We start from the raw sequence: 25,062 nt of genomic DNA on the forward strand, positions 1-25,062 counted from the left end.
GTCCACGACAACAGCCGGTGATAACACACGGAACAAGAAAATTGCCAACAGGCAACAGGGAGGGTGCTGGGTCTCCCAATACGGAACTATAAGAAAAAGAATTTACGGTAAGTAACAAAATTCTCTTTTTCTTTATCGTTCCTTTGGGAGACCCAGACCATGGGACGTTCCAAAGCAGTCCCTGGGTGGGAATAAACAGAAAAACTAAGAAGTAGGCGGAGCCTAACTTCACAAGTGGGCGACAGCCGCCTGAAGGACGCGTCTGCCCAAGCTCGCATCTGCCGAAGCATGAGCATGCACTTGGTAGTGCTTCGAAAAGGTATGCAGGCTAGTCCAAGTGGCAGCCTGACAGACTTGTTGAGCCGTAGCCTGGTGCCTAAAAGCCCAAGAGGCACCGACAGCTCTGGTCGAGTGTGCTTTGATCCCCGGCGGGGGAGGCACCCGAGTACTCTGGTAGGCGTCCGAAATGGTCGATCTAATCCAACGGGCCAAGGTCGGCTTAGAAGCAGAGAGACCCTTGCGCCGCCCTGTGGTTAGCACAAAAAGAGAGGTGCACCGCCTAAGCGCAGCGGTGCGAGACACATAGATCCGGAGAGCACGCACCAGATCTAGAGTATGCAGCGCTTTCTCAAAGCGATGAACAGGGGCCGGACAGAAGGAAGGCAAGGAAATATCCTGGTTAAGGTGGAAGGGAGAGACCACCTTAGGAAGAAAGTCCGGGGTCGGACGGAGAACTACCTTGTCTTGGTGAAAAACCAAAAAAGGTGACTCCGAGGAGAGCGCAGCCAAATCAGAGACTCTCCTGAGAGAAGTTATGGCAACTAGAAAGGCCACCTTTTGAGAAAGACGATACAAAGAAACCTCCCTAAGGGGCTCGAAAGGGGGTTTCTGCAATACCGTGAGGACCAAGTTAAGGTCCCAGGGATCCAAGGGCCGCCGATAAGGCGGAATGATGTGAGACACACCTTGCATGAAGGTGCGGACCTGAGCCAGCCGGGCGAGACGCCGCTGGAACAGCACTGATAGAGCTGAGACTTGTCCCTTGAGAGAGTTGAGGGACAGTCCTAGCTGCAGACCGGACTGTAAAAAAGACAGAAGGGTCGGCAACGAGAATGGCCAAGGAGAATGGCCGGAAGAGCGACACCAGGACAGGAAAATTTTCCAAGTCCTGTGATAGATCTTGACGGAGGAAGACTTACGGGCCCGAGTCATAGTGGAGATGACTTCAGGAGGAATACCAGAAGCCGTCAAAATCCAGGACTCAAGAGCCACGCCATCAATTTGAGTGCCACAGAATTCGGGCGGAAAAACTGACCTTGCGAGAGCAGGTCTGGACGGTCCGGAAGATGCCACGGCATGTCCACGGACAGTTGGAGCAAGTCCGGATACCAAGCTCGCTTGGGCCAGTCCGGTGCAATGAGAATGACTCGACGGCCCTCCATTCTGATCTTGCGCAGGACTCTGGGCAAGAGAGCTAGAGGGGGGAAACACGTAGGACAGACAAAACTGGGACCAGTCTTGAACCAGAGCGTCCGCGGCGAAGGTCTGAGGATCGTGGGAGCGAGCCACGTAAACCGGAACCTTGTTGTTGTGACGGGATGCCATTAGGTCCACGTCCGGAGTGCCCCACTTGCGGCAGATTGACTGAAACACTGCCGGGTGCAGGGACCACTCGCCACCGTCCACGGATTGACGGCTGAGAATCTGCCTCCCAGTTTTCTATGCCAGGGATGTGGACTGCGGATATGGTGGACTTGGAGTCCTCCGCCCATTGAAGAATGCGTTGGACCTCCAACATTGCCAGGCGGCTGCGTGTCCCGCCTTGGTGATTGATGTAGGCAACCGCTGTCGCGTTGTCTGACTGGACTCGAATGTGCCTGCCCGCCAACAGGTGGTGAAAGGCTAGGAGAGCTAGAAGCACAGCTCTGGTTTCCAGCACATTGATTGAAAGGGCTGACTCGGACGGAGTCCAAGTGCCCTGTGCTCTGTGGTGGAGATGTACCGCTCCCCAGCCGGATAGGCTGGCATCCGTGGTGAGAATCACCCAGGACGGAGTCAGGAAGGAGCGCCCTTGGGACAGGGAGAGGGGACGAAGGCGCCACTGAAGAGAGCTCCTGGTCCGTGGCGACAGAGCCACTAACCTCTGTAAGGAGGAAGGCCGCTTGTCCCAACAGCGGAGAATGTCCAGCTGCAGAGGACGCAGATGGAACTGGGCAAAGGGACCCGCCTCCATGGAGGCCACCATTTGACCCAGCACCTGCATCAGACGCCTGAGGGAATAACGGCGGGGCCTCAGGAGAGAGCGCACCGCTAGCCGGAGAGACTGCTGTTTGATTAAGGGCAACTTCACAAGTGCCGGCAAAGTCTCGAACTGCATCCCTAGGTACGTGAGACTCTGGGTCGGAGTTAGAGTGGATTTAGGAAGATTGACAATCCACCCGAATTGGGCTAGGGTGGCGAGAGTGAGCGAAACACTCCGCTGACAGTCTGCGCTGGATGTACCCTTGACCAGAAGGTCGTGCAGATAAGGAAGCACTGCTAACCCCTGGAGGTGCAGGACCGCAATCACTGCCGCCATGACCTTGGTGAATACCCGAGGGGCCGTGGCTAACCCGAAGGCGAGAGCCACGAATTGGAAATGATCCTCTCCTATCGCAAAATGTAACCAACGCTGATGTGACACTGCGATTGGCACATGTAGATAGGCATCTCTGATGTCGATGGACGCCAGGAACTCCCCTTGGGTCATAGAGGCAATGACTGATCGCAGAGACTCCATGCGAAAATGCCGCACCCGGACATGCTTGTTGAGAAGCTTGAGATCCAGGATGGGCCGGAAGGTACCGTCCTTTTTTGGAACTAGGAAGAGATTTGAGTAAAAACCTCTGAACCGTTCCTGAGCGGGAACTGGGACAATCACGCTGTTTGCCTGCAAGGACGCCACGGCCTGCGAGAAGGCGGCGGCCTTGGAGCAGGGGGGAGTTGAGAGAAAAAATCTGTTTGGAGGGCTGGAAGAGAATTCTATCCTGCAGCCGTGAGATATGATGTCTCTCACCCACTGATCGGAGACTTGCTTTAACCAAGCGTCGCCAAAGTGGGAGAGCCTGCCACCGACTAAGGACGTGGCTGGAGCGGGCCGAGAGTCATGAGGAAGCTGCCTTAGTGGCAGAACCTCCTGCGGTCTTCTGCGGACGCGCTTTTGGGCGCCAGTTGGATTTCTGATCCTTGGCTGAGTTAGCGGACGAGGCGGAAGGCTTAGAGGATGACCAGTTGGAGGAACGAAAGGAACGAAACCTCGATTGATTCCTACCCTGGGCGGGTTTCCTGGTCTTGGTTTGTGGCATGGAAGTACTCTTCCCGCCAGTAGCTTCTTTAATGATTTCATCCAGCTGTTCACCAAACAGCCGTGAACCAGCAAAAGGGAGCTCAGCAAGAAACTTCTTGGAAGAAGCATCTGCCTTCCACTCTCGAAGCCACAAAATCCTGCGGATAACAAAAGAATTAGCTGAAGCCACCGCAGTGCGGTGAGCAGCCTCTAGCATGGCAGACATGGCATAAGATGAAAAAGCTGAAGCCTGAGCAGTTAAGGTAACCATCTCAGGCATAGATTCCTTGGTGAGGGAATGCATCTCCTCTAGAGAAGCTGAGATGGCTTTGAGGGCCCACACTGCTGCAAAAGTCGGGGAAAACGCGGCCCCCGCAGCTTCATACACAGATTTGGCCAGAAGGTCAATCTGACGGTCAGTGGAATCCTTAAGTGAGGTGCCGTCAGCCACCGACACAACGGTCCGGGCTGAGAGCCTAGACACCGGAGGGTCTACCTTTGGGGAGTGAGACCACTCCTTGACCACCTCAGGTGGAAATGGAAACCGGTCATCAGAACCACGCTTTGGAAGGCGTTTGTCAGGGCAGGCCCTGGGTTTGGTCACAGCGGTCTGAAAACTGGAGTGGTTAAAGAACACACTCTTCACTCTCTTAGGCGAGGTAAACTGATGTTTTTCTGCCAAAGAGAGTTGCTCCTCTGACACTGGCGGATTGAGATCCAGCACAGAATTAATAGAAGCAATAAAATCACTAAGATCTGAGTCACCCTCAGAGAAATCGATGGGATACATAGCCTCCGAGCCCCCAGTGAGGGCATCCTCCACATCTTGAGAGTCAGCTCTTGAGACAGAGCCGTGGGATGGGGAGGGGGAGGAAACCCTGCGCCTTCTCTTAGAAGGACGGGGTCTGGGATCAGATGATGAATCCTCCGTGAGCTCCGATGGACGGAGGTCAGAGGATAGGAGTCCTCTGTCAAGAGTATTAGAGGCACCCTGTGAGGGAGGCTGATGCGTATTCATCAAAGTCCTGGACAAAAGCCCCATGGACTCAGCAAATGACTGGGATATGGACCTAGAAAAGGACTCTACCCAGGCCGGGGGTTCAGTCACAGGTGCAGCAGCAGCCTGAGAGACCACTGGGGGTGAGACTCCAGGCTGTGGCACCGCCAAGTTAGAGCAACCATCACAGTGTGGATAAATGCTCGGTTCAGGCAGCAGGAGCTTACATGCAGTGCATGCAGAATAAGGCTTTGGAGCCTTGCTCCTTGTGTGAGACATGCTGCTGGAGTGGGGGATTTGCAGAGAATGAACCCCAGGGAGAATATACAGAGGTCCACAACCGGAGACCGGCTGTGGCTTACCAGACCGCTGAGCGCGGTGTTGTGTGCCCTCCAGATCCCGAAGCCCGGTCCCCCAGTCGCAGCACCTCAGCAGAGATGCAGAATGCAGGATGTCCCAGAGCAGAGTGAACTCTGCCTGAGAAATGACTAGGGGGCGTTCCTATAAAAGAGCGGGAACTGGAGGGCTATAGAGACCTGCAGGGAAGGAGGGACGCCCCAGCAGTGGGGAGTGTCCCTCCCCTGTGTAGAACGGCCGCCGGGAGGAGCCGAACCTGTCCCTCTGCATGAGTGACATGCGAGGGCAGGAAAATGAAACTAGGCCTCCGGCGAAGCCGGGGCCTAAATTTAAGCGGCGAGGCCTACAAGCAGGCACCATCGGCGCGGTTCTCAGGCAAAAGCTAGAGAATCCGCTGGAAAAGTTAAAAACAATCACATACAGCATACTCTCCCCTTACAATAAAGAACCGGGACCCCCAACATAAACGTCTCAGGTACTTAGCTGCTGAGACGCAGGGCCATGTCCCTGGGGATGAGTGCTCCGGTCCAACAGAATCCTCAAGGGGCTGTGGATGGAGACCGGACTCCTGCCAGGCATGGAGACCGTGCTGGCTCCCACTTCAAGCCAGAGCCCAGAAGGGATGGTGAAGGAGCGTGGCATGTAAGGCTGCAGCCTTGTAAATCAACCTTAACAACACCGCCGACACAGTGGGGTGAGAAGGGACATGCCGGGAGTCCAGACATGGACCCGCTTTTCTTCAAACTCTTTCCAAAAGTCAAACAAATCAGATGAGAATGCATGTGTGGATGTATGCCTCCTGACACAAGGCAATAAACTGGCTAGGACTGGCTACCAGGGGGTTTTATAAGCTGAGAGGGAGGAGCTACAGTTTTAAGTGTAGTACTTTGTGTGTCCTCCGGAGGCAGAAGCTAAACACCCATGGTCTGGGTCTCCCAAAGGAACGATAAAGAAAAAAAATAATAAAGAAAGTTTTTCAAGATCTGAAAAAAAAAAAAAAAAGCTCAAATGACCCTTCCTTTTGCCTCATTGAAAACAATTTAAAAAAAAAATACACTTTTGGGATCGCCACGATCATAAATGTCTGATGTATCAATATATAAAATAAAGTAATCTGATTGGTAAAGGGCAGAAGAAGAAAAAACATATCAAAAAGACAGTTATATTTTGGGTTTTTTTTGGTTTTCGCAACATTGCAATAAAAGGTGATCAAAGCATTGTATAAAAATCCCCGAAAACAATTGTGGAATTGCCCTGTTTTTTTGGCAATTTGACCGAACTTGGATTTGTCTTGCGTTTGTTCAGTACAAAATAGGGTAGAATGAATGGCGTCATTAAAAAGTGCAACTTGTCCCCATAAAAAAGCTGTCATATAGCTATATTGACAGAAAAATAAACTTATAGCTCTTTGAAGAAAAAAATGCTGGGTGGTGAGGGGGTTAATAGACTATCAGCCCACGCTTCGCTTCCTTTTCTATTGCAATTACTTGTACTAGAAGCAGCAATTACTATTACAGCTCTGCTCTTAGGGGTACTTTGCACGCTACGACATCGCAAGCCGATGCTGCGATGTTGAGCGCGATAGTCCCCGTCCCCGTCACAGCAGCGATATCTTGTGATAGCTGGCGTAGCAAACACTATCGCTACGCCAACTTCACATGCACTTACTTGCCCTGCGACGTCGCTCTGGCCGGCGATCCGCCTCCTTATTAAGGGGCCGGGTCGTGCGGCGTTACTGCGACGTCACACGGCAGGCGGCCAATAGCAGCGGAGGGGCGGAGATGAGCAGGATGTAAACATCCCGCCCACCTCCTTCCTTCCACATAGCAACCGGGACGCAGGTAGCAGATGTTCCTCGCTCCTGCGGCTTTACACACAGCGATGTGTGCTGCCGCAGGAGCGAGGAACTACATCGTACCTGTCACTGCAGCGCAATTATAGAAATGTCGGACCCTACACCGATGATCTGATAACGACGCTTTTGCGCTCGTTAATCATATCAAAAAGGATTTGCACACTACGATATCGACTGCGACGCCGGATGTGCGTCACTTTTGATTTGACCGCACCGACATCGCACCTGCGATGTCATAGTGTGCAAAGCCCCCCTTAGACTCTTAGGCACAGTGCTTTAAAAGGAAAAAGGAAGAAAAAAAAAAAAAAGTTACTTACATTGTTTTGGCAGGGCCTCTGCGAGTCTCCGCAGGCTGGTGAGGCTGTCTGCCCCGAGCTGGTTCAGGATACTGGGTAACATCTCTGTAAGCTGCTTGGTCTCAGCATGCCCGGTGATGGTGAATGTGTTGGCAGCTAAGGAAGCCTGAACTTTAGGATTATTGAAGTGGATGACTGTTCCTTGGTTTGTAAACATGTTTACCTGGAACAATGAACACAAGGGCTATAAATGTAATGGAAAGAGCATGAAGGTAGCTATATATAAAATGTACCCAGACCTCTATTTCCGTACATATTTCTCAGATATCTCCTCCTTAATCCACAAAATGTTTTAGCCTTGAAAAGAAACTGTCTATCAATAGTATAAGCGAAAATAAAAAACTAATATGCTTAATAGAAATTTTCTTTTTTCTCCATTTTCATTGACCTTTCCTTCTCAAAATTCACTGGACAAATTTTACCTGAGAATTCAGTTACCCATTCTGGAGACAAATGACAGTTGGTGCTTATAAAATTCTATGGAGAACTGTAACTAATTTCAGTTGATGTGCAGCACAATGTCTGCCAGCATCCAGCTCCTCCTTCCTCCATACAATCTAAGGCTATGTGCCCACAGGACTATGTACCCGCGGATATATCCATAGCTGCGGGATTCCAGCGAAATATCTGCGGTAAACCTACGGACATTCATGCAACTTACCTGCGGAAGTCCCGGCCTGTATCTCCATAGTGGAGAGGCGAAATATCTGCAGGTAATTCCGCAGGAATAATTGACATGCAGTTATGTGCTGCTGCGGGACATCCACAGCATATTCCGCAGCCACACATACTGCAGCATGGACACAGACACTCCCCATGTCCCATAGGATAACATGGAGTGTGTCTACTTGCTAAAACCGGCGGATTTATCTAGAAAAACCAGATCATTCCGCAGGATATCTGCGGGCACGTAGTCCCGCGGGCACAGTCTTAGGGGTACTTTGCACACTGCGACATCGCTAGCGATCTCGTTAGCGATGTGAAATTCTAGATCGCAAGTGCGATCTTTTGAGATCGCACATGCGGAAAATGACCTATGTGCGATCCCGAAAGATCTTACTTGCGATCTAGAATTTCACATCGCTAACGAGATCGCTAGCGATGTCGCAGCGTGCAAAGTACCCCTTACAGTCAACAACTGCCATCTCCCATCTCAGTAATGGGAATATCTGTCTTCACTGAATACATTGTTTAAAAGAACTGAGAGTCCTCAGTGGTTGATACCTTTTAATGGCTAACTGAAAAGATGGTAATAATTGCAAGTTTTCGAGACTACTCAGGTCTCTTCATCAGGCATGGTATAACACAAAATCTGAAGAGTCAGATAGTCAGAGTGTTATACCATGCCTGATGAAGAGACCTGAGTAGTCTCGAAAGCTTGCAATTATTACCATCTTTTCAGTTAGCCATTAAAAGGTATCAACCACTGAGGACTCTGTTCTTTTAAACATTTTTTTTTTATCTCTAATGGCTAACACGGTACAAAGATATATTTCTTCGGCGCTCCATTGGGAGACCCAGACGATTGGGTGTATAGCACTGCCTCCGGAGGCCACACAAAGCAATTACACTAAAAAGTGTAAGGCCCCTCCCCTTCTGGCTATACACCCCCAGTGGGATCACTGGCTCACCAGTTTTCTGCTTTGTGCGAAGGAGGTCAGACATCCACGCATAGCTCCACTGTTTAGTCAGCAGTAGCTGCTGACTATATCGGATGGAAGAAAAGAGGGCCCATACTAGGGCCCCCAGCATGCTCCCTTCTCACCCCACTTGTGGTTTGTAAGGTTGAGGTACCCATTGCGGGTACAGAGGCTGGAGCCCACATGCTGCTTTCCTTCCCCATCCCCCTGAGGGGCTCTGAGGAAGTGGGATCTTACCGGCCTCCAAGCCCTGAGGCCGGGCTCCGTCCACAGACCCATTGAACCTGCTGGATAAGGAGCCGGGGTACCGTTCAGGGACAAGGCCCTGCAACTTTCAGGTACTCTGTGTCCCCGTACAGACAGGCACGCACACGCCAGACTTGCTGGGTGTGTTAGTGCGCCGGGGACAGTAGCGCTCCACGCTGGGCTTGGATCACAGCAGCTTAGCTGTGTGGATTCATGTGCTGGGAACTACCGCGCCGGCCACTCTCGGAGCGGCGGCGCGGCTGGGACTTGTAGTGCGCCGGGGACTTAGCGCCGACCGCGCTTTTACGGCGGCGGCGCTTATAAATTTAGTCCCCGGCTTTTGCGGCCTAGCTCCGCTTCGTTCCCGCCCCCTCCCTGTCAATCAGGGAATGGGACAGACGCTGTGCAATCGTCAGCGCCGAGGGCTGGAGCCTTATTTACATGCTCCAGCCCTCTCACTAGGCACAGTGGGACGCAGGTTTCCCGCTTTTGGTCTGAGCACGCCCAGGGCCCGCCCCCCCCTCCACAGGACGCCGGCAGCCATTCCTGCATGCAGTCTGGCTGGAGGACGGACACAGGCTCTGGGAGACCCAGACTAGGGATTTCTGGCGACCACACACCCGCGTTTAGCGGGCGGTAAGCAGCACATTAGTGCTGGCCCCACTAGTGCCACAGTGTGTATTGGTGTACTTTTTCCTGTACCAGATATATATATATATATACTGCACTGTACGGTCGCTTCTTGGCTGTATACCCCTATATTGCTCTGAGGAGACAGCAACATGTCATCCACAAAACGCAAGGGTGCCAAGGCACGGGCTATATACTCTGCTTGTACAGCATGTGGGGCTAATCTACCAGCAGGCTCCAACGACCCTCATTGTGTGCAATGTTCAGTCCCAGTGGCACTTCGTCAGCCAGAGCATATGGTGGTGGTAGCCCAGGCAGAGGCGCCTGTGAACCCTGCCCCGGTGACGGGGACAGAATTTGCAGTCTTTGCTGATAAAATGTCTGTGACTATGACAAAAATCCTGGAGACCTTGCAGTCCAGGCCAGTGGCTCAGACCATGGACTCTGCTGTGGCTATGTTCCCAGGTCCCCCTCAGTTGGAACTAATCCGTACTTCGAGGGGGTCCCAGGCATCACAGGCTGAGGGCTCTGATTCTGATGACAGTCCCAGGCCGCCTAAGAGAGCTCGCTGGGAGAGACCCTCCACGTCGTCACGCGGGTCAGGGTCTCAGCGAGAAGGGTCTCTATATGATGAGACAGAGGTGGGTGATCAGGAGTCTGGTCCTGACACCGCACTCAATTTGGATACGCCAGATGGTGACGCCATGGTAAACGACCTTATAGCGGCCATCAATAGGCTGCTGGATATTTCTCCACCAGCCCCTTCAGCTGAGGAGGCAGCTGCCCAGCAGGAGAAATTCCATTTCCTGTATCCCAAGCGTAAATTGAGTACTTTTCTGGACCACTCTGACTTCAGAGAATCAATCCAGAAACACCATGCTTATCCGGACAAGCGTTTTTCCAAACGTCTTAAGGATACACGTTATCCCTTTCCCCCTGACGTGGTCAAGCGCTGGACCCAGTGTCCAAAAGTGGACCCTCCAATATCCAGGCTTGCAGCTAGATCCATAGTTGCAGTGGAGGATGGGGCTTCACTTAAAGATGCCAATGACAGACAGATGGACCTTTGGTTGAAATCTGTCTATGAAGCTATTGGCGCGTCGTTTGCTCCAGCATTCGCGGCCGTGTGGGCGCTCCAAGCTATTTCAGCTGGTCTGGCACAGGTGGACTCTTTCTTAAGTCCAGCAGTGCCGCAAGTGGCGTCCTTAACTACGCAAATGACTGCGTTTGCGACCTACGCTATCAATGCGGTACTAGAATCTACGAGCCGTACCTCAATGGCATCCGCCAACTCTGTAGTTTTGCGCAGAGCCTTGTGGTTAAAAGAATGGAAAGCAGATTCTGCTTCTAAAAAATGTTTAACCAGCTTGCCACTATCTGGAGACAGACTGTTTGGTGAGCAATTGGCGGAAATCATTAAACAGTCCAAAGGTAAGGACTCTTCCTTACCCCAGCCCAGATCAACCAAACCTCAACAGAGGAAGTGGCAGTCAAAGTTTCGGTCCTTTCGAGGCTCGGGCAAGTCCCAATTCTCCTCGTCCAAAGGGACTCAGAAAGAGCAAAGGAGCTCTGATTCCTGGCGGTCTCACTCACGCCCCAAGAAAGCAGCCGGAGGTACTGCTTCCAAGGCGGCTGCCTCATGACTTTCGGCCGCCTCCCTCCGCATCCTCGGTCGGTGGCAGGCTCTCCCGCTTTTGCGACATTTGGCTGCCACAGGTCAAAGACCAGTGGGTAACAGACATTTTGTCTCACGGGTACAGGATAGAGTTCAGTTCTCGTCCTCCGCCTCGGTTCTTCAGAACTTCCCCACATCCCGACCGAGCAGATGCCCTTCTGCAGGCGGTGCATTCTCTAAGAGCAGAAGGAGTGGTGGTCCCTGTTCCTCTTCGGGAACAAGGACAAGGTTTTTACTCCAATCTCTTTGTGGTGCCAAAAAAGGACGGCTCATTCCGTCCTGTTCTGGACCTAAAACTGCTCAACAAGCATGTGAACGCCAGGCGGTTCCGGATGGAATCCCTCCGCTCAGTCATTGCCTCAATGTCTCAAGGAGATTTCCTAGCATCAATAGACATCAAAGATGCTTATCTCCACGTGCCGATTGCTACAGAGCACCAACGCTTTCTACGTTTCGTGATAGGAGACGACCATCTTCAGTTCGTAGCTCTGCCATTTGGTCTGGCGACAGCCCCACGGGTGTTCACCAAGGTCATGGCGGCAGTGGTAGCAGTCTTGCACTCTCAGGGACATTCTGTGATCCCTTACTTGGACGATCTACTTGTCAAGGCACCCTCTCAGGAGGCATGCCAACTCAGCCTGAACGTTGCACTGGAGACTCTCCAGACGTTCGGGTGGATCATCAACTTCTCAAAGTCAAATCTGTTACCGACCCAATCACTGACGTATCTTGGCATGGAGTTTCATACTCACTCAGCGATAGTGAAGCTTCCGCTGGACAAGCAGCGGTCACTACAGACGGGGGTGCAGGCTCTCCTTCAAAGTCAGTCGCACTCCTTAAGACGCCTCATGCACTTCCTCGGGAAGATGGTGGCGGCAATGGAGGCGGTTCCGTTTGCGCAGTTTCATCTGCGCCCACTTCAATGGGACATTCTCCGCCAATGGGACGGGAAGTCAACATCCCTGGACAGGAAAGTCTCCCTTTCCCAGACGGCCAAGGACTCTCTGCAGTGGTGGCTTCTTCCCACCTCATTATCACAGGGAAGATCCTTCCTACCACCGTCCTGGGCGGTGGTCACGACAGACGCGAGTCTGTCAGGGTGGGGAGCAGTTTTTCTCCATCACAGGGCTCAGGGTACGTGGACCCAGCAGGAGTCCACCCTTCAGATCAATGTTCTGGAAATCAGAGCAGTGTATCTTGCCCTACTAGCCTTCCAGCAGTGGCTGGAAGGAAGGCAGATCCGAATTCAGTCGGACAACTCCACAGCGGTGGCATACATCAACCACCAAGGGGGGACACGCAGTCGGCAAGCCTTCCAGGAAGTCCGGCGGATTCTGATGTGGGTGGAAGCCTCGGCCTCCACCATATCCGCAGTTCACATCCCCGGCGTAGAAAACTGGGAAGCAGACTTCCTCAGTCGCCAGGGCATGGACGCAGGGGAATGGTCCCTTCACCCGGACGTGTTTCAGGAAATCTGTCGCCGCTGGGGAAGGCCGGACGTCGACTTAATGGCGTCCCGGCACAACAACAAGGTCCCAACCTTCATGGCACGGTCTCGCGATCACAGAGCTCTGGCGGCAGACGCCTTAGTGCAAGATTGGTCGCAGTTCCGGCTCCCTTATGTGTTTCCACCTCTGGCACTCTTGCCCAGGGTGCTACGCAAGATCAGATCCGACTGCAGCCGCGTCATACTCGTCGCCCCAGACTGGCCACGGAGGGCGTGGTATCCGGATCTGTGGCATCTCACGGTCGGCCAACCGTGGGCACTACCAGACCGACCAGACTTGCTGTCCCAAGGGCCGTTTTTCCATCGGAATTCTGCGGCCCTGAACCTGACTGTGTGGCCATTGAGTCCTGGATCCTAGCGTCTTCAGGATTATCCCAAGGGGTCGTTGCCACCATGAGACAGGCTAGGAAGCCCACGTCCGCTAAGATCTACCACAGAACGTGGAGGATATTCTTATCCTGGTGCTCTGCTCAGGGAGTGTCTCCCTGGCCATTTGCATTGCCTACTTTTCTTTCTTTCCTGCAATCTGGGTTAGAAAAAGGTTTGTCGCTCGGCTCCCTTAAAGGGCAAGTCTCGGCGCTATCCGTCTTTTTTCAGAAGCGTCTAGCACGACTTTCTAAGGTACGCACGTTCCTGCAGGGGGTTTGTCATATCGTACCCCCGTACAAGCGGCCGTTAGACCCATGGGATCTGAACAGGGTACTGGTTGCCCTCCAGAAGCCGCCCTTCGAGCCTCTGAGGGAGGTTTCACTTTCTAGACTATCACAGAAAGTGGCTTTTTTGGTAGCGATCACATCTCTTCGGAGAGTGTCTGAGCTAGCAGCGCTGTCATCCAAGGCTCCCTTCCTGGTCTTCCACCAGGACAAGGTAGTGCTGCGACCCATTCAGGAGTTTCTCCCGAAGGTGGTATCCTCGTTTCATCTTAATCAGGATATCTCTTTGCCTTCTTTTTGTCCTCATGCAGTTCATCGCTATGAGAAGGATTTACATTTGTTAGATCTGGTGAGAGCACTCAGAATCTACATTTCCCGCACGGCGCCCCTGCGCCGTTCGGATGCACTCTTTGTCCTTGTCGCTGGTAAGCGCAAAGGGTCGCAGGCTTCCAAGGCCACCCTGGCTCGATGGATCAAAGAACCAATTCTTGAAGCCTACCGTTCTGCTGGGCTTCCGGTTCCATCAGGGCTGAAGGCCCATTCTACCAGAGCCGTGGGTGCGTCCTGGGCACTACCAGGGCTGTGGAGTCGGAGTCGTGGAGTCGGAGTCGGAGCTCATTTTGGTGGAGTCGGTATAAAATGCACCGACTCCGACTCCTAAAATATATAATAAATTGGGGACAGGAGTGCAATGCAGAATGTGCTGAATATTTTACTAAATAACAACATTTAGTATAATGCTTATATTTAAGTGAAAAATTTATTGTAGTACAATGTGAACATCAGACATTTAATTGTTTTTATGATACAATAATCAAGATATTTGGATAGAACATAAAATATTTATTGGAATACAACTTTAGAACACAAAAAAACTAATAAATTGTAAATATGTAATATATATAATATATATATATATACAGTGTATATACACACACACAAGATATATATGTAATCTACTGTATATTACATAGTGTATTACATATTTACAATTTATTACAGTTTTGTGTTCTAAAGTTGTATTCCAATAAATATATTTTATGTTCTATCCAAATATCTTGATTATTGTATCATAAAAATTATTAAATGTCTGATGTTCACATACACATATTCATGTACTACAATACATTTTTCACCTAACTATAAGCAATATATGTAGGAGCCGGAGCCGGAGTCTGAGTCGGAGTCGGTGCAAGAGAATTTGAGGAGTCGGAGTCGGAGTCGAAGGTTTGGCTTACCGACTCCACAGCCCTGGGCACTACGACACCAGGCTACGGCTCAACAGGTGTGCCAGGCAGCTACCTGGTCGAGTCTGCACACTTTCACCAAACATTATCAGGTGCATACCTATGCTTCGGCGGACGCCAGCCTAGGTAGAAGAGTCCTGCAGGCGGCAGTTGCCTCCCCGTAGGGGAGGGCTGTCTTGCAACTCTAACATGAGGTATTTCTTTACCCACCCAGGGACAGCTTTTGGACGTCCCAATCGTCTGGGTCTCCCAATGGAGCGCCGAAGAAGAAGGGAATTTTGTTACTTACCGTAAATTCCTTTTCTTCTAGCTCCTATTGGGAGACCCAGCACCCGCCCTGTTGTCCTTCGGGATTTTTGGTTGTTTTTCGGGTACACATGTTGTTCATGTTGAATGGTTTTCAGTTCTCCGACGTTACGTCGGAGTGAATTTGTTTAAACCAGTTATTGGCTTTCCTCCTTCTTGCTTTTGCACTAAAACTGGTGAGCCAGTGATCCCACTGGGGGTGTATAGCCAGAAGGGGAGGGGCCTTACACTTTTTAGTGTAATTGCTTTGTGTGGCCTCCGGAGGCAGTGCTATACACCCAATCGTCTGGGTCTCCCAATAGGAGCTAGAAGAAAAGGAATTTACGGTAAGTAACAAAATTCCCTTCTTTACTTCACTGAATACAGAATTTACCCATGAATGAGAGAGAAGGATCTAAGAGACGAAAGAATTAGATCTCTCCGAGCAGATCTAATACAATGTTGCTTATTTCCACGCACACTACAAATTTATGTAATACAAATTAAAACAACGGTTACGCTGTAAGGAAAAAAAAAAAAAAAAAAAAAAAAAAAACAGCTAGTGAGGTTTCCTGGACTCATTTTACAAAGCTAGTTGGGCAGCTCCCATTCTAATACTCATCAGCACTGACGTATATACAGGATCATAGAGTTAGACTGTAACACAGTTTATTATAAGCAGAATGTTTTAGGTCACTTTTGCTGGAGATTTTATTTTTATGTGTACGATGTTTATTGAAGTATTGCATAACATTGGTTAAATCAAGCACAACGAAGGGAATTTTGTTTACTTACCGTAAATTCCTTTTCTTCTAGCTCCAATTGGGAGACCCAGACAATTGGGTGTATAGCTACTGCCTCCGGAGGACACACAAAGTATTACACTTAAAAGTGTAAAGCCCCTCCCCTCTGCTATACACCCTCCCGTGCATCACGGGCTCCTCAGTTTTGGTGCAAAAGCAGGAAGGAGGAAACTTATAAATTGGTCTAAGGTAAATTCAATCCGAAGGATGTTCGGAGAACTGAAACCATAACCAAGAACAACAGCCCGAAGGGAACAGGGGCGGGTGCTGGGTCTCCCAATTGGAGCTAGAAGAAAAGGAATTTACGGTAAGTAAACAAAATTCCCTTCTTCTTTGTCGCTCCATTGGGAGACCCAGACAATTGGGACGTCCAAAAGCAGTCCCTGGGTGGGTAAAAGAATACCTCGGTAAAAGAGCCGTAAAACGGCTCCTTCCTACAGGTGGACAACCGCCGCCTGAAGGACTCGCCTACCTAAGCTGGCATCTGCCGAAGCATAGGTATGCACTAGATAGTGCTTCGTGAAAGTGTGCAGACTCGACCAGGTAGTCGCCTGACACACCTGCTGAGCCGTAGCCTGGTGCAGCAATGCCCAGGACGCACCCACGGCTCTGGCAGAATGGGCCTCCAACCCTGAAGGGACCGGAAGCCCAGCAGAACGGTAGGCTTCAAGAATTGGTTCCTTGATCCACTGAGCCAAGTTGACTTAGAAGCCTGCGACCCTTTACGCTGGCCAGCGACAAGGACAAAGAGCGCATCCGAGCGGCGCGGGGACGCCGTACGAGAAATGTAGAGTCTGAGTGCTCTCACCAGACCTAACAAGTGCAAATCCTTTTCACATCGGTGAACTGGATGAGGACAAAAAAGAAGGTAAGAAGATATCCTGATTGAGATGAAAAGAGGATACCACCTTCGGGAGAAATTCCGGAACCGGACGCAGAACCACCTTGTCCTGGTGAAACACCAGGAAGGGGGGCTTTGCATGACAGTGCTGCTATGTCAGACACTCTGCGGAGTGACGTGACTGCCACTAGGAAGACCACCTTCTGCGAAAAGCGTGAGAGAAATATCCCTCATTGGCTCGAAGGGTGGTTCCTGAAGAGCCGGTATCACCCTGTTCCGATCCCAGGGTTCTAGCCGACGCTTGGAAGGAGGGACTATGTGGCAAGCCCCCTGCAGGAACGTGCGTGCCTGAGGAAGCCTGGCTAGACGCTTTTGAAAAAAACACAGAAAGCGCCGAAATTTGTCCCTTAAGGGAATCGAGAGACCACCCCTTTTCCATTCCGGATTGAAGGAAGGACAGAAAAGTGGGCAAGGCGAATGGCCAGAGTAAAACCCTGATCAGAGCACCAGGATAAGAAGATCTTCCACGTCCTGTGGTAGATCTTGGCGGACGTTGGTTTCCTGGCCTGTCTCATAGTGGTAATGACCTCTTGAGATAACCCTGAAGACGCTAGGATCCAGGACTCAAAGGCTACGCAGTCAGGTTGAGGGCCGCAGAATTCAGATGGAAAAACGGCCCTTGAAATAGCAAGTCTGGCCGGCCTGGTAGTGTCCACGGTTAGCCTACCGTGAGATGCCACAGATCCGGGTACCACGACCTCCTCGGCCAGTCTGGAGCGACGAGGATGGCGCGGCGGCAGTCGGATCTGATCTTGCGTAACACTCTGGGCAGCATCGCCAGAGGAGGAATACGTAAGGCAGTGGAAACTGCGACCAATCTGGTCTTGAGAACGTGCCATGAATGCCGGGACCCTGTTGTTGTGCCGGGACGCCAATAGGTCGACGTTCGGCTTCACCCAGCGGCAACAAATCTCTTGAAACACGTCCGGGTGAAGAGACAATTCCCCTGCGTCCATGCCCGGCGACTGAGAAAGACTGCTTCCCAGTTTTCTACGCCCGGGATGTGAACTGCCCAATCTGCCAAGGTGCACCATGCACCGCCCCCAAGGGGACACTGAGTACCTCTGCGCCGCAGAGTGCTTAGTGAGGGTGATGGAGGACAGCGAAGTGTGCTCCGGCCCTCACTGTCGGCGTCAGCCCGACTGTCCCGCCCTTCCCCCTGACTGGCAGGTCCGGGGGCGGGAGTTTAAGGCACTAGGCCGCGAAAGCCGGGTGCTAAAGTTAAACACCGCGGCCGGCCGGCAGGCGCGGTCGGCGCGGTAGTACCGTACCAACCCAGCAGTCACTGCCCAATCTGCCAAGGTGCTCCATGCACCGTCCCCACGGGGACACTGAGTACCTCTGCGCCGCAGAGTGCATAGTGAGGGTGATGGAGGACAGCGAAGTGTGCTCCAGCTCTCACTGTCGGCGTTAGACCGACCGTCCCGCCCTTCCCCCTGACTGGCAGGGCCGTGGGCGGGAGTGAAAAGGCACTAGGCCGCAAAAGCCGGGGACTAAAGTTATAAACCGCGGCCGGCAGGCAGGCGCGGTAGTCCCGGCGTCATACGAATCACCTCGGGCGCTGCAGCGTCTGAGGCCAAGGTGCTCTATGCACCGTCCCCAAGGGGACACAGAGTACCTGTAGATGCAGGGCCCTGTCCCTGATGATACTCAGTCTCCGTCCGGCAGAATTCCACAGGGGCTGCGGATGGAGGCCGGTCCCAGTGCCTGGATGACCGGATAGGATCCCACTTCGCCCAGAGCCCATAAGGGATGGGGAAGGAAAGAAGGGAATTTTGTTACTTACCGTAAATTCCTTTTCTTCTAGCTTCTATTGGGAGACCCAGACGATTGGGTGTATAGCACTGCCTCCGGAGGCCACACAAAGCATTACACTAAAAAGTGTAAGGCCCCTCCCCTTCTGGCTATACACCCCCAGTGGGATCACTGGCTCACCAGTTTTAGTGCAAAAGCAAGAAGGAGGAAAGCCAAGAACTGGTTTAAACAAATTCACTCCGAAGTAACATCGGAGAACTGAAAACCATTCAACATGAACAACATGTGTACCCGAAAAAACAACCAAAAATCCCGAAGGACAACAGGGCGGGTGCTGGGTCTCCCAATAGGAGCTAGAAGAAAAGGAATTTACGGTAAGTAACAAAATTCCCTTCTTCTTCGGCGCTCCATTGGGAGACCCAGACGATTGGGACGTCCAAAAGCTGTCCCTGGGTGGGTAAAGAAATACCTCATGTTAGAGCTGCAAAGACAGCCCTCCCCTACGGGGAGGCAACTGCCGCCTGCAGGACTCTTCTACCTAGGCTGGCGTCCGCCGAAGCATAGGTATGCACCTGATAATGTTTGGTGAAAGTGTGCAGACTCGACCAGGTAGCTGCCTGGCACACCTGTTGAGCCGTAGCCTGGTGTCGTAATGCCCAGGACGCACCCACGGCTCTGGTAGAATGGGCCTTCAGCCCTGATGGAACCGGAAGCCCAGCAGAACGGTAGGCTTCAAGAATTGGTTCTTTGATCCATCGAGCCAGGGTGGCTTTGGAAGCCTGCGACCCTTTGCGCTTACCAGCGACAAGGACAAAGAGTGCATCCGAGCGGCGCAGGGGCGCCGTGCGGGAAATGTAGATTCTGAGTGCTCTCACCAGATCCAACAAATGTAAATCCTTTTCATACCGATGAACTGCATGCGGATAAAAGGAAGGCAAGGAGATATCCTGATTAAGATGAAAAGAGGATACCACCTTAGGGAGAAACTCCTGAATGGGGCGCAGCACTACCTTGTCCTGGTGGAACACCAGGAAAGGAGCTTTGGATGACAGCGCTGCTAGTTCAGACACTCTCCGAAGAGACGTGACCACTACCAGAAAGGCCACTTTCTGTGAGAGTCGAGAAAGTGACACATCCCTCAGAGGCTCGAAGGGCGGCTTCTGGAGAGTAACAAGGACCTTGTTTAGATCCCACGGATCTAACGGCCGCCTGTACGGAGGTACGATATGACAAACCCCCTGCAGGAACGTGCGCACCTGAGAAAGTCGTGCTAGACGCTTCTGAAAAAACACGGATAGTGCCGAGACTTGCCCTTTAAGGGAGCCGAGCGACAAGCCCTATTCCAACCCAGATTGCAGGAAGGAAAGAAAAACAGGTAACGCGAATGGCCAGGGAGATACTCCTTGTGCAGAGCACCAGGATAAGAAAATCTTCCACGTTCTGTGGTAGATCTTAGCAGAAGTGGACTTCCTAGCCTGTCTCATGGTGGCAACGACCCCTTGGGATAATCCTGAGGACGCTAGGATCCAGGACTCAATGGCCACACAGTCAGGTTCAGGGCCGCAGAATTCCGATGGAAAAACGGCCCTTGGGACAGTAAGTCTGGACGGTCTGGTAGTGCCCACGGTTGGCCGACCGTGAGATGCCACAGATCCGGGTACCACGACCTCCTCGGCCAGTCTGGGGCGACGAGTATGACGCGGCCGCAATCGGATCTGATCTTGCGTAACACTCTGGGCAAGAGTGCCAGAGGTGGAAACACATAAGAGAGCCGGAACTGAGACCAATCTTGCACTAAGGCGTCTGCCGCCAGAGCTCTTTGATCGCGAGACCGCGCTATGAAGGTCGGGACCTTGTTGTTGTGCCGAGACGCCATTAGGTCGACGTCCGGCATCCCCCAGCGGCGGCAGATTTCCTGAAACACGTCCGGGTGAAGGGACCATTCCCCTGCGTCCATGCCCTGGCGACTGAGGAAGTCTGCTTCCCAGTTTTCTACGCCCGGGATGTGAACTGCTGATATGGTGGAAGCTCTTTCCTCTACCCACATGAGAAATCGCCTGACTTCCTGGAAGGCTTGCCGACTGCGTGTCCCTCCTTGGTGGTTGATGTATGCCACCGCTGTGGAGTTGTCCGACTGAATTCGGATCTGCTTTCCTTCCAGCCACTGCTGGAAGGCTAATAGGGCAAGATACACTGCCCTGATTTCCAGAACATTGATCTGAAGGGTGGACTCCTGCTGAGTCCACGTCCCTTGAGCCCTGTGGTGGAGAAAAACTGCTCCCCACCCTGACAGACTCGCGTCTGTCGTGACCACTGCCCAGGATGGGGGCAGGAATGATCTTCCCTGCGTTAATGAGGTGGGAAGGAGCCACCATAGCAGAGAATCCTTGGCCGTCTGAGAAAGGGAGACTTTCCTGTCTAGGGAAGTTGTCTTCCCGTCCCACTGGCGGAGAATGTCCCATTGAAGTGGACGCAGATGAAACTGCGCGAACGGGACTGCCTCCATTGCTGCCACCATCTTCCCTAGGAAGTGCATGAGGCGCCTTAAGGGGTGCGACTGACCCTGAAGGAGAGACTGCACCCCTGTCCGTAGAGACCGCTGCTTGTCCAGCGGAAGCTTCACTATCGCTGAGAGAGTATGAAACTCCATGCCAAGATACGTTAGTGATTGAGTCGGTGCCAGGTTTGACTTTGAAAAGTTGATGATCCACCCGAAAGTCTGGAGAGTCTCCAGCGCAACATTCAGGCTGTGTTGGCATGCCTCTTGAGAGGGTGCTTTGACAAGTAGATCGTCCAAGTAAGGGATCACCGAATGTCCCTGAGAATGCAAGACTGCTACCACTGCCGCCATGACCTTGGTGAAAACCCGTGGGGCTGTCGCCAGACCAAATGGCAGAGCTACGAACTGGAGATGGTCGTCTCCTATCACGAAACGTAGAAAACGTTGGTGCTCTGTAGCAATCGGCACGTGGAGATAAGCATCTTTGATGTCTATTGATGCTAGGAAATCTCCTTGAGACATTGAGGCAATGACAGAGCGGAGGGATTCCATCCGGAACCGCCTGGCGTTCACATGCTTGTTGAGCAGCTTTAGGTCCAGAACAGGACGGAACGAGCCGTCCTTTTTTGGAACCACGAAGAGATTGGAGTAAAAACCTTGCCCTTGTTCCTGCAGAGGAACAGGGATCACCACTCCTTCAGCTTTTAGTGAGCACACCGCCTGCAGAAGGGCATCTGCTCGGTCGGGATGTGGGGAGGTTCTGAAGAACCGAGGCGGAGGACGAGAACTGAATTCTATCCTGTACCCGTGAGACAAAATGTCTGCTACCCACCGGTCTTTGACCTGTGGCAGCCAAATGTCGCAAAAGCGGGAGAGCCTGCCACCGACCGAGGATGCGGAGGGCTGAGGCCGAAAGTCATGAGGCAGCCGCCTTGGAAGCGGTTCCTCCGGTTGCTTTCTTGGGGCGTGACTGAGCCCGCCAGGAATCTGAGCTCCTTTGCTCCTTCTGAGTCCCTTTGGACGAGGAGAATTGGGTCTTGCTGGAGCCTCGAAAGGACCGAAACCTCGACTGCCACTTCCTCTGTTGAGGTTTGCTTGATCTGGGCTGGGGTAAGGAGGAGTCCTTACCCTTGGATTGCTTAATGATTTCAGCCAATTGTTCACCAAACAGTCTATCTACAGATAGCGGCAAGCTGGTTAAACATTTTTTGGAAGCAGAATCCGCTTTCCATTCCTTTAACCACAAGGCTCTGCGCAAGACAACAGAGTTGGCAGACGCAATTGAGGTACGGCTTGTAGAGTCCAGGACAGCGTTGATAGCGTAAGTCGCAAACGCAGACATTTGCGAGGTTAGGGACGCTACTCGCGGCACTGCTGGACATATGATAGAGTCCACCTGTGCCAGGCCAGCTGAAATAGCTTGGAGTGCCCACACGGCCGCGAATGCTGGAGCAAACGACGCGCCGATAGCTTCATAGACAGACTTTAACCAAAGGTCCATCTGTCTGTCATTGGCATCTTTAAGTGAAGCCCCATCTTCCACTGCAACTATGGATCTAGCTGCAAGCCTGGAGATTGGGGATCCACCTTTGGACACTGGGTCCAGCGTTTGACCACGTCAGGGGGAAAGGGATAACGTGTATCCTTAAGACGTTTGGAGAAACGCTTATCTGGGTAGGCATGGTGTTTCTGGACTGCTTCTCTGAAGTCAGCGTGGTCCAGAAAAGTACTCAGTTTAGGCTTGGGATACCTGAAATGGAACTTCTCCTGCTGTGCAGCTGCCTCCTCTGCAGAAGGGGCAGGGGGAGAAATTTCCAATAGACTATTGATGGCCCCTATAAGGTCATTTACCATGGCGTCACCATCAGGAGTATCCAGATTGAGAGCGGTTTCAGGATTAGACTCCTGATCCCCCTCCTCTGTCTCATCATGTAGAGACTCTTCTCGTTGAGACCCTGATCCGCGTGATGACGTGGAGGGTCTCTCCCAGCGAGCACGCTTAGGCTGCCTGGGACTGTCATCTGAATCAGAGCCGTCAGGCTGAGATGCCTGGGACCCCCTTGAAGCACGGATTAACTCCAACTGAGGGGGACCGGGGAACATTGCCGCAGCAGTGTCCATGGACTGAGTAACTGGCCTGGCCTGCAAGGTCTCTAGGATTTTTGTCATAGTGACAGACATCCTGTCAGCAAAAACCGCAAACTCTGTCCCCGTCACCGGGACAGGGTTCACCGGCGACTCTGCCTGGGCCACTACCACCATAGGCTCCGGCTGACGAAGTGGCACAGGGACCGAACATTGCACACAATGGGGGTCATTGTAACCTGCCGGTAGATTAGCCCCACAAGCAGCACAAGCAGCGTTCACAGCCTGTGTCTTGGCACCCTTGCGTTTTGCAGATGACATGTTGTCGTCTCCTCAGAGCAATAGGGGTATACAGCCAAGAAGCGACCTTACAGTGCAAAATATATATATATATATATATATGGTACAGTGAAAAAAGTACACAAATATCACACTGTGGCACTAGTGGGGCCAGCACTTAAGTGCTGCTTACCGCCCGCAAAACGCGGGTGTGTGGTCGCCAGAAATCCCTTGTCTGGGTCTCCCAGAGCCTGTGTCCGTTCTCCAGCCAGACTGCATGTAGGAATGGCTGCCGGCGTCCTGTGGAGAGGGGCGGGCCCTGGGCGTGTGCAGACAACGAGCGGGAAACCTGCGTCCCACTGTGCTCAGTGAGAGGGCTGGAGCATGTAAATAAGGCTCCAGCCCTCGGCGCTGAATAAACGTACAGCGTCTCTCCCTTGCCCTGAGTGACAGGGTGGGGGCGGGAACGAAGCGGAGCTAGGCCGCAAAAGCCGGGGACTAGATTTATAAGCGCCGCCGTCGTAAAAGCACGGTCGGCGCTAAGTCCCCGGCGCACTACAAGTCGCAGCCGCGCCGCCGCTCCAGGGGCGGTCGGCGCGGCAGTCCCCAACACATAAAAGGCACTCAGACAAACTGTAGTGACTGAAACCCCAGCGCGCAGCGCTACTGTCCCCGGCGCACTAGCACACCCAGCAAGCCTGGAGTGTGCGCGGCCTGTACAAGCGGGGACACAGAGTACCTTCATGTCGCAGGGCCTTGTCCCTGAACGGTACCCAGCTCCGTATCCAGCAGGTTCCATGGGTCTGTGGATGGAGCCCGGCCTCAGGGCTTGGGGGCCGGTAAGATCCCACTTCCTCAGAGCCCCTCAGGGGGATGGGGAAGGAAAACAGCATGTGGGCTCCAGCCTCCGTACCCGCAATGGGTACCTCAACCTTAACAAACACCGCCGACATAAAGTGGGGTGAGAAGGGAGCATGCTGGGGGCCCTAGTATGGGCCCTCTTTTCTTCCATCCGACATAGTCAGCAGCTGCTGCTGACTAAACAGTGGAGCTATGCGTGGATGTCTGACCTCCTTCGCACAAAGCAGAAAACTGGTGAGCCAGTGATCCCACTGGGGGTGTATAGCCAGAAGGGGAGGGGCCTTACACTTTTTAGTGTAATGCTTTGTGTGGCCTCCGGAGGCAGTGCTATACACCCAATCGTCTGGGTCTCCCAATGGAGCGCCGAAGAAACAGCATGTGGCTCCTGCCTGTGTACCCGCAATGGGTACCTCAACCTTAACAACACCGCCGACTCAGTGGGGTGAGAAGGGAGCATGCTGGGGGCCCTGTTATGGGCCCTCTTTTCTTCCATCCGATCTAGTCAGCAGCTGCTGCTGACCAAATTGTGGAGCTTGCGTGGATGTGTGCCTCCTTCGCACAAAGCATAAAAACTGAGGAGCCCGTGATGCACGGGAGGGTGTATAGCAGAGGGGAGGGGCTTTACACTTTTAAGTGTAATACTTTGTGTGTCCTCCGGAGGCAGTAGCTATACACCCAATTGTCTGGGTCTCCCAATGGAGCGACAAAGAAAATCTACATTTGTCCATACAGGTGTCTCCAATTTCTCTTATTTGTCTAGTGGAGCAAAAACCGAATTTTAAAAACGCAGCAATTTATTAACCTGATACCACTTGCATTATCACTGACCACTTTACAAGAGGAAATAAAATAAAGAGAATCTTGGTGCCGGTAAAGCGAGAAAAAAAAAAAACTTTTTTGCTGTAAAACTGGTGCAAAAGATCTTCAACCCACCCACGGGCTGCATTCACACATTAGTTCTTAGGCTAGAAACGCACTTTGCGTTCACCTACTTGCAGTTTTGAACGCACGTTTTGGGCTTAATTGATTTGACCAAAGTTGCCTTTTTCAGAAATTTAGTGCTGAAAACGCATGCGTTTTTTGCCACGTATTTGATGCGTTTTCA

General features: G+C 52.2%; 1 protein-coding gene across 1 annotated transcript in view; it reads right to left on the reverse strand.

Moving 5' to 3' along the window:
* BTF3 (basic transcription factor 3) overlaps positions 1-25,062 on the reverse strand; it is a 61,638-nt gene that overhangs the window by 9,003 nt on the left and 27,573 nt on the right. Inside the window, exon 4 of the mRNA XM_075342134.1 lies at positions 6,852-7,053. Coding sequence (XP_075198249.1) covers positions 6,852-7,053 — 202 coding nt within the window. The remainder of the gene's footprint in view (positions 1-6,851; positions 7,054-25,062) is intronic.

The sequence above is a fragment of the Anomaloglossus baeobatrachus genome, chromosome 1, assembly GCF_048569485.1.
Source record: "Anomaloglossus baeobatrachus isolate aAnoBae1 chromosome 1, aAnoBae1.hap1, whole genome shotgun sequence".
Lineage (NCBI taxonomy): Eukaryota > Metazoa > Chordata > Amphibia > Anura > Aromobatidae > Anomaloglossus > Anomaloglossus baeobatrachus.